A 9,723-nucleotide genomic window follows, 5' to 3' on the forward strand; every position below is an offset into this window, starting at 1 on the left:
AATCTGCATCATGTCATCAGGCGAGTACCAAAAGCGCAAAATTCTTTTTTTTTTGGAACCGTTGGCTTCACGTGAAGCAAATTTGCCACGTGACGGCAGCGGACTCTGTTTTTGCTTTCCTCGAACTTAAATATTTTACGAGCATGTTTTACGTCACTAGATTTGCGATAAGGGAGTCTCTTAACATCAGCCCGTGTCACGGCGCCGAGCGACTGACTGGAAGTCCAAAGTCAAAAACGGGCACGGCCTTCCTTCACCCCGCCCAGCCAGTAGAGATGGGCAAACGGCGGAAAAGCAAACGAAGGCCAACGCGCTCTTCTTACCTTGAAGACATTTGGAGCGCTTTCCCCCGCCATCACCATGTTTCCATACTTGCGTGAAGGAGGACAGGCGCTTTAGAAATGCGTCACGGTCGACAAACGGCTCCCGCATCCTGGAAAAAGAGAGCATTGCCGCAAAGACTTGCGCGGCAGCAGAGAGTTGTCGGCCTGGAACGCAAGAGACGTGACGGTTAGGCCTCGTTCGCAAAACATTGCATCGGACAGAAAATTGGGATTTCACAGGTGGTTAAAAACGACCAAGAAATGAGTTAGCGGTTTATCGGTATAGCTGTGACTAAAAAAAAACAAAAGACAATTTCATATCAACATTTTTCACGGTTCCCCACAGCAAGTCACTCGCATGATTTATTAGTATGTATTTTTTCCCCCCAAACCCTTTTCTCGATGCCACTCACCCATGTCCGTGTCCATGTCCAAAACGGTCAAGAAGGGCGTGCAAATCCAATCCTCAAGCCAAACTACGGGGTCAAAATCATGACGCCAACATCGGTCTCAGAACTGTTGATTTTTCAACCATTTAGCTACAACTTTAAAACCATGTGCAAAACATTTGAATTGAATCCTTCATTGAGATTTTCCTATTTTTAAATCTCATTGTTGTCCAAGTGAAAGACACTGGAAAAAAAAAAAGTCTCCTTTGTAGGAACACTACTTCCGTATTTTGAGATTGGCTACTATGGCGAGACAGAGTGGGAAAATATTTGTGGCACATCAATCACTCTTGGCAAATTGCATTTAAAAACGAGAAGCACGTTTTCCTTTTGTAACAAAAAAAAAAGGTTTTTATTGGCTTCTCTAATCCGTTCATCATCTCAATAACAGGTCGAGCCCGGGAAATCATGTCACGAGGGTCTAGTACTAATGAGACAAAGGAAAGGGGAGGCTTCTGCTACAACATTTGGTATTGAGGTGAGCGTCACGAAAAAAAAAAGCCATAAAAATCATGCATACTTGATAAAAATAAAAATAAAAAATCAAAAACAAACGAACCAAAAAAACCCGACACATTTTTAGTGTTTTTGTACGTTTTTGTAAACAATATCCTTCTAGGGTTCATATCAAAAACACGTGATGGCAAGTAACAAAAATAAGGGGGCTATACCATGAGAGAAAGAAAAAGTTCTACAAGGCATCTAGAATGCAACACTGCTTGGCATGGATGTTTTTACATTACAACAACAACAAAAAAAAGCAATGACAAAACATTTTTGAAATCATACCGTTTGCATTTTGACAAGTCACTTGCTCTATCATTGTAAACACGGGCAGTGTAAAAATGATGACACAACATGTCCAAGCTATCCTACAAATATTTCCACTACATACAATGAAACGCGCGTCCCTGCTTTCTTACGCTTTAGTGATATGAGGTATATTTAGTCAATCTTATCGTCTTTTTCTCTCCGTTTCCGTTCAAAGCATAGTGTGTTTGGAGGGAAGCGGCCGGTCGGTCGAGTTTTTTCATTTTTGCTTTTCCGTTTCCGCCTCGCGGCTTCCGAGTCACCGAAAACCGGCGGGGAAGTACGGCCGGGGCAAACCGGGCCGTCGAGGCCAACGGGAAATCAACTCAAACAAATATCAAGCCCGGCCGCCGGGACCGGGAGAACGGCTTGAACCGCGGAAGACAAAGAAGGCCGTCGTTCGTTCTTGGGAGTTCGGGACCGATGCATATTCCGCAGGAGTGTCGGATAAATTAACTCTTCTGCCGCGCCGGTGCTACAAAAGGTGTGTGGCGGCTCGTGGAGAATAAATACAAAAGAAAAAACTGAGCGAGAGAGAAAAGTTCCGGCACGTCAGCCGAGCTCCGGAGAAACACTTAAATACAAAGAGCTACTCTCAAAATATCGTATCACAAAATTATGGCAGATCCATTTTTTACATCACCCGACAAACCGCAAGAAAGTCGACACCCCCCCGCATCCCCAAAAAAACAAACCCCAATGCCCATGAAAATCATCAGCCCGCCCTCTCAAAACCCTCGTTCACAGTTTTCTCCTTTAAAATACGCATTATTTATTTCTACCCCAAGAGTCAAAGAAAATCCAATGGGTTATTGTTTCTGATGATACGTTCGGAGGGGGAAAAAAAGTGCTCGTTTGATTCCATTGACGAAAAAAGAAAAAAAGTGAGGCGACTGTTGCGCTTCGCTTGCTGGCTTTTGTGTTTTCAGTCACGCACGTCTCAATGCAGCTCTTTCGACATGCTGGTTTCACATTGACACGCAACAGTACCATCTTTTGGACTGAAACACGCAGGAGAGCCAAAACATCATCGCCAGGAGTAAAATTGACACAAATCAAAGCTCTGTCGTTTCAAAGTACACCTGTAAAAACTGTGCTAATTGCATCTCATCATACAAAGTCTTATCGCACAATGTTGCCTATTTCCTGAGTTCATGTTTCTTGTAACAGACAATATATACTTTTTTTTTTTTTTTTGCCATGTGAGTTCTGGGCTTTCCCTGCCACAAGTGTTGCGTGTGGTGTTTTTTTTTCTTTTTGTAATTATGAACATTATTACTTTACAAAGGTATGATGATTGGTAAAACGAGGGTTTCGAAAGCAAGAAATGCAAGTTCATCGCCACCCTCCAAAATGTTTTAAATTACATTTAAAATCTACGGTTTATGCCGCCCCACCCCAAAAAACCCCACTACATTTTCCCAACAACATGTAAGCGACAAAAATCATGTCTCATAAAAATAAGAATTAAAAACATTGCATTTGAGGCCATGGAAGACCCTCCCTGGTCATGTTTGCATGAACATTTAATGGCAGTGTTGAAAAAAAAAAAACAACAACAACATTGCTACGAGAACAAAATTGGGATGTGTGTGTGTGCGTGTGGACGGGGAGGGAGATGCAAAAACAGCCCCCCTCCCCTTCCCCACCGGGCTCACCTCATCGGACCCTTATCTGAAACTTTGGCTTGTCGGGGTTTTTGATCCCGTACTCACCGGCTCAGTGACGTCAGCTAACAAGCTGGTAAACCCTGAGAACTCTGAGACCGGCGTCCGTATTCTGTGGTCCACCTCGGCGCCGGGGTCGCCGCCGTAGCTCAGAGGGGTGCGGCGTCCCGACTTGAACTGGGAGCCGAAGGCCTGGGCGAAATTCTCAATCTGGTACGTGGCGGATTCTTTCGGAGGGTTCAGGGGGGACAGGTCCGAGTAGCCGGAAGCGGCGGCGGCGCTCCCTCCGGCCTTGGCCCGTTGCCCCTTGGAGCTTTCCGCCTGGGCGGTCAGATCCTGGGGAGGGAGGCTGAAGGCGCCGGGCGAGTGCTGCTTCTCCAGCTGCTCCGTCAGCTCCTGAGACGGCGTCAGCTGCTGGTGGCCGGCCGGCTCCAGCGTGAGGTGGAAGCCCGCTTGGGAGGGGGAGCCCACCAGCATGCCGTAGTGGGACTTGGACGAGGCGGCGGCGGCGGCAGCCGAGGAGGAGGAGGGGGCGGAGGAGGAGGCGGACGAGGGCGCGACGACGGGCAGCGGCGAGGAAACGGCGGCCGGGTAGCCGCAGTCCAGCGGGGGCGCGCCGTAGACGTGCTTGTCGGCGAACAGCGGCCCCGTGGGACTGGAGCCGCTGGACAGGAGCGGGAAGGGCCCCGCGGCGCCCAGCCCGGCGAAGGGCCCGCTGTGGCTGGTGCGCTCCAGGGCCTGCAGGAGAAACTTGGAGTACTCGCTCATCACCGCCGTTTTATCGCCCCCGGCGCCCGCGTCGTCCTCCAGCTCGGGGGTGACGGGCGCCGCCGGCTGGAGGTCCACGTGGTGCGGGTGGTCCGACAGGTCGAACGCCACGTCGTGGTGCTGCTGGTGGTGGTGGTGGTGGTGCTGGTGGTGGTGGCCCCCGTCGGGCTTGTGGCTGTAGTGGTCCAGCAGGCTTTGCAGAACCTCGTCGGGGATGCCCGACTTGTCGTGCTTGAGTTCCAGGGGGGACGCGTCCAGCATGGCCAGCGTGGGTTCGGGGCCCAGGGAAACCTGGATGACGCCGCCCCCCTGTGACGCCATGTGGAGCGCGCCCGCTCCGTAGTCGCTGTTGACGGCGTGGAGGTATCGCCGCTTTTTCACAAACTGCATAGCGTCGTCGTAGTTGCTGCCGCCGCCGCCGGGACCCAGACCCTGCTTGTTGGCCCCGCCCCCCTGGAGCAGAGCCATGTTATCCAGCCCCGAAGCATCCACGTGATCCAGGGAGCCGGCTTTTTGGCCCAAGGGCTTTTGGCCGTCGGCGCCGTCTTGGAGAGAAAGGAGGCCCTTCTCCAAAGCCTTCCGGCCGGCTTTTTTGAAGAGCAATTTGGGGGCCGAGCCCGAGGGCTGCTCCATGCCGTAGTCCTGCAGGCTCACGTCGCGCGCCGCCGCGTTCTTCTTCCTCTTGCGCTCGCCGCCCTCTCCGTTTTTGGCCCTGGCCCGCTTGCGGCCGGAGGTGCTGGCGTTTCCCTGAGTGAGTGAATAGCTGCCCTGGCCCAGCTCGGCGTCGCCGAGCTCCAGCATGTTGGGGTCCGGGCCCTTCTTTATGGCTTCTCCGCAAGTCCGCTTGTGCTTCAGTAACCGGTCGGTTCTTGAGAAAAACTGAAAGGTTGACAAAGGACGCACCAAAACAATAAGTTTTTAGCAGCCACTTTTTTTTTTGGGAGGGGAGCGGACTCCCCAGTCGTGCTGGCGGCAGAAAAGCTTTTCTTTTTCGTCGTTGTTGTTTGCTAAACCAGAACCCCGCGTCACATTGTGACTAAAGGTAGAATGTGGGTCGGTTATTGTGCATTTTGTAAAATAATGCAACTCCCGCTCCCGGAAAAAAATGTTTTGTTTGTTTTTGGGGGGGGGGGGGGTCCTGCTTCACGCTGCTTTTTTTTTTTGTTTGACAGGTGCGAGCTTACATTTCAGTCATCAACGAATCATTCGGAGACCTCGTTGAACTGACCCGTCCAAATCCCCAGAATGTCAGCCTTTGGACCGAAAACGTCCTGGTTTCCCGAGTCGAGCACAAAAGCCGACCGATTATGCAAAAACAACGGGGCTCCCTCCTAATCCCCCTCACCGTCTGAACGGATTCCCATTTGAAGCCAATCAAAGCGCAACATTCGCTTGGCCGTCTTGACCAAAAGTGCGGGAGGCGAAGAAGGTTCAAAGGAATGGAGAAACAAGGCCGTAAAACCTACTTGTTGGCATGTATCGCATCGGTACGGCTTCTCGCCGCTGTGCGTCCGTTTGTGGCGCTCCATGTGGTACTTCTGGATGAAACGCATGTTGCACTGGTCGCAGCTGAAAGGCTTCTCTCCTGCGACAAAACGCCCGGCGCCGTCCGTCATTTGCGGCCAGCCTTTCGCCCAAAAACCAAAGCAAAAATCGGTCCACTCACCGCTGTGGATCTTCTCGTGCCGCTGGAGCAGGTACTTCTGAATGAAGCTCATGTTACACTGACTGCACCGGAAAGGCCTCTCACCTGTGCGATCAAGAGTACGACCGCCCCCCCCGCAACACATTATTTATCGCTCGGCCTCATGAGACGACACCGGCGGCGGAGCATCCGAGGCGCAAAAATACAAAAGGCAAGAGAGCAGCGAAAGCCTCTCACCTGTGTGTATGAGCACGTGTCTGCGCAAGTGGTAGGAGCTGCGGAAGGCGGCGTTACAGTGCTCGCAGATGTGCGGTTTGGAGTTGGGGGACAGGCAGGCTCCGTCGGCGTCCGGCATCGTGGCCTGTCGGAGGACACGTGACAGCGGCGGGACGGTTACGCCCGGCCCCGCGCCATCCTCTCATGACATTTGCGACGGTTCGTCATTCCCCCCCCCCCCCGTTCGCAAAGTCGCCCGACGGAAAACCCCAACAAAGCCCCGCGGGTCAAAGCGGGATTCTTTTGAAGACGGCCGGCCAACCTTTGCGGCGTCGCTGCGTTTTCTCCGGGCTTTGCCTCCCTGTCCGTCCCCGTTGGTCCTCCTCCCCCTCTTGGCCGAGGCGTCTTTTGGCTCTTTCGCCGCTCGCCCCGACATCTGAGGGCCAACCGCAAGTGAGACGGGTCTCAAAGTGACACAAGAGTCTCGTCTTCCTTTGCGTTTGCGCTCGGGACTCACCGCTTCCCCGAGAGAGCGCACGTTGCTTTGGCCGAGGTCGTGCAGGAGCATGTTGTGGTGATTCTGGTGGTGGTTGCCGTACGACATGTCCGGCACGTCGCCGCCGCTCTTCCCCGCGCCGGCGCAGTTCATCGGCACGCCGCCGCCGCCGTAGAGGGGCATGCGATAGTCCAGCTCGCTGAGCCGCTCCTGCTTGATGCCCATGCTGTGGAGGAAGCCCCCCGCGCCGGCGCTCTGGTGGTCGGGGGGCGAGTCGCGCTCCTTCTTGAGGACCATCTCCTGCGGGAGGTCCCCCATGACCGACTGCGAGGTGAGCCGCGTGAAGCTGGTGACGGGCGGCAGGTGGCTGAACATGAGCATGCCGGGCGCAAAGTTGGGGTCCATGCCGCCGTTGCGCAAAAACTCATTGCCAATTTTGTCTTGGATAATACTCATGGTGGTCGCTTTGCTGTGGGCGGGCCGGGCCGATCAATCTAAAGAGGAATGCGGGAGAACGCCCTGAAAAAGAGGACAGACGTAAACACGCTTGGTAACGCATACAAAGCCAAAAGAGTCTCGTGCGGCTCCTAGTTTGGCGACGGTCATGTGACGAGAAACCTTCCGATATGTACATTTGCTGCGCTTCCCGCCCAAGTGAAGCAAATTCTCTTGCTACAAGCCTTTACAGATGGACAGCCACAGACATGGGATCATCGAGAATACAAATCTTTCTATATCAGTCCAGGGGTCTGTCAACACTTTCAGCTATGGACGCTGGCCTTTATAAAGTGATATGTACCTTGGCCCCAAAAATGGGACCATTCGACCAGTCGTTCGCACCTCGGCCTATCAAACGTTGACGCCAATAAATGGGACTGCAACACTACTAATTAGTCGGTTGGGTAGAATTGCCCAAACAAACGCGATTTAGGTCAAACGCGACTTGACATTTGAGCAACGGAACTCTTGTGCCGAAACGAGCTCGCCTGGGGTTCCCGGACTTGCTCTCGAGCCCTCGTCCCGGCGACACATCGAACAGGGAGCAGATGAGCTTTTGTCATCCGTAACAGTTAGCCAGCGAGTTAGCATAGCAGCCGACTCGCCACAATGAGCCCGACGAGGCATCATCGAGCTCGCACTCCAAACCTGAGAAAAGCAAAACGCTGAGAAAAGCATCACGAGCCGTTCGGCAAAGTCGCATTTGACGATACGGCTTGACAGAAGCGCAAAGTTAACCCCGAGTGTCCCCCGCTTGCTTGGCGTATCCATTGGCTATTTAAAAAAAAAAACGGATCCGCGATTACTCGGCATAATTGCTCATTTCAATAAAGATACGTTGATACAAACTATGCATATTGCTCCGTTCGTGGTTAAATCTGCCACGGGTGGGGTGAATGGCTCATTTCGCGAGCTTTGCCGGCCGAATTAAATGGAGCTGGCTGGCGCTCCGTTGATTGATAGCTAACTTTAGCCGTAATTACGAGCGGATAATCATGACCGAGCGTGCGCGTGGCTGGCACAACAACAAAAAAAAACCTTCTCAAGGCTATTTCGGTTCCACGTCGACTCCGGCTCCAGTGACCCAACACGGGCCATCGCGGCTAAATAAAAACCGAGCTTCGAGCTTTTTCCGCGCAGCTGTGTTTATAACAATCAAAACTAGCCGCGAGCTAGTTAGCCGGCTGCTAACGCGCTAGCAGTTAGCTCCGAGTTGGAAAAAAAAGCCGCATTACGGCCCGTGCATCACAAACAATGATGCTGCCTTTCGGTGCAGCGCCCTTCGGTCGGCGAGCCAGCGAACGCGTCGCGTGGATCTCGACAGAGTCCGGACCGAACCGCGAACCGGGAGCCGGCTTGGGTTCTCGCTCACCGACACATGACCGCAGACGGCTCGGAACGTGCCCGCGGCGCCTCCGTATTCGCAGCTTTGGAGGATTTTATTGCCAAAACACCGTCCTCCGGCAGCGGCTGCTTTCTTCCATCTTGTCGTGGCGCGGGGGATTGTGGGTGCAGGCGGACGGGTCGTGAGAGGAGACAGCCGCAGCCGCAGCCTGCCTGCTGATGCTGCTGCTGATGATGATGACGACGACGACGGCGGAGGGGACTGACTTGCATTCGCATGCGCACATCGTATCATATCATATCATATCATATCATATCATACTACTACCGCTCACGGTTGTTAAATGACTTTTGATTCCGCAACTGTCGGCATTTTCTTTCCGGGGATGGCGAAACGAACGGAGGGACAATACAAGTTAACGACCCCTTCTCAAGGTTCTACAAATTGCCACCCATGTACCCCGAGCTCACTATTTCTCCTTTTCCGAAATGCTGCGTCAAACGTTGCCCACCCACAGGGCATTCAAGTCGCCATCAAAGTCCCACCATCGCCCGGCGTCTTGTGCGGTGACGTCACACTCGCTTCCCCGCAGCAACGCTAGGGGGAACTCGATAGCTTCCAATTGACATGGGGAACGCTCGAGGACCACCGCTTTCCCCCCACCCGAGACACAGCAGGCATTGCTTTGTTAACGTGTCCCAAGACAGATAGAAAAACTGATCCTCTCCTCTTTCATCTATAACTGCTTTAAACAACAAAGAGGATGCAGAAACACAGCATGATGGAGAATTTCAAACCATCTATACTGTTCGACTCAATTGAAGAAAAAGAAAAAAAACATTCTCCAGAGGGGGAAGCAAAATATCTGAAATCATGCGATCGCAGCGTTAAAGGGGAGTCAGCACACACCTGCTGCCATTTCAACTGCCTCTGAGGAACACCATCTCAAGTTTTGACGTCCTAGTTGTCTTTTTTTTTTTTTTTTACATTACTTTGCTTTCTTGCAGGAGCCCAAAGGTTTATTTGTTGACACCGACTGTTATTGGAAAGTGCTTTTGGCTAGCCCCCGTTCTCGTAGCCTCCCTTTTTCAATTGGTTTCTCGCAGAATCCCGAAGAGTGTCACGTAGCGACGTGCTGGTGGACTCCGAAAAGCAGGCAGGAGAGAGGAGCAGGGTATATTTAAAGAAGTGTATTGATAAAACACAGAAAACTAAATCCTAAACAAACAAAGTCCAAAGCAGCAAACAAAAACCATGACTGAAGCTCAAAACGATCAATAACAGAAACATGACAGACAAACAAACAAACAAATAAACAAACATGACAGCAGCGAAAAGCACCAATGACCCGACACTGCGCGTTCGGGCAGGAGTCCTTTGATACAACTCATGATGACATAATGAGCAACAGGTGTGCGACTGCAGGGGGAGCCCAACAGTGCCACCTGTTGGTCCCAAACCATTCATTCATTCATTCATTCATCCTCCGAACCGCTTTATCCTCAC

The 9,723-nt window shown here is 52.2% G+C and overlaps 1 protein-coding gene across 3 annotated transcripts; it reads right to left on the bottom strand.

Moving 5' to 3' along the window:
- LOC147189332 (zinc finger protein 281-like) lies at positions 1 to 8,580 on the bottom strand. Of its 3 annotated transcripts, XM_086099184.1 has the most exons (9): positions 8,245 to 8,580; positions 6,396 to 6,893; positions 6,201 to 6,314; positions 5,900 to 6,023; positions 5,684 to 5,776; positions 5,484 to 5,602; positions 3,298 to 4,896; positions 737 to 799; positions 1 to 488 (listed from the first exon to the last, which is right to left on the bottom strand). In XM_086099184.1, the coding sequence occupies exons 2-8, from the start codon at positions 6,828 to 6,830 to the stop codon at positions 764 to 766; spliced, it is 2,520 nt and encodes an 839-aa protein (XP_085955310.1). In that variant the 5' UTR covers positions 6,831 to 6,893; positions 8,245 to 8,580; the 3' UTR covers positions 1 to 488; positions 737 to 763. The 3 variants fall into 3 exon arrangements, with proteins under 3 accessions (XP_085955310.1, XP_085955308.1, XP_085955309.1); XM_086099182.1 differs by lacking the exons at positions 1 to 488; positions 737 to 799 and having other exon boundaries at positions 1,086 to 4,896; positions 8,245 to 8,578; XM_086099183.1 differs by lacking the exons at positions 1 to 488; positions 737 to 799 and having other exon boundaries at positions 1,086 to 4,896; positions 5,684 to 5,767; positions 8,245 to 8,577.
- Between the last annotated feature and the right edge of the window lie 1,143 nt (positions 8,581 to 9,723).

This window comes from Hippocampus guttulatus, chromosome 19 (genome assembly GCF_054856545.1).
Source record: "Hippocampus guttulatus isolate MCC_2025c chromosome 19, RoL_Hgut_1.0, whole genome shotgun sequence".
Taxonomy (NCBI): Eukaryota; Metazoa; Chordata; class Actinopteri; order Syngnathiformes; family Syngnathidae; genus Hippocampus; species Hippocampus guttulatus.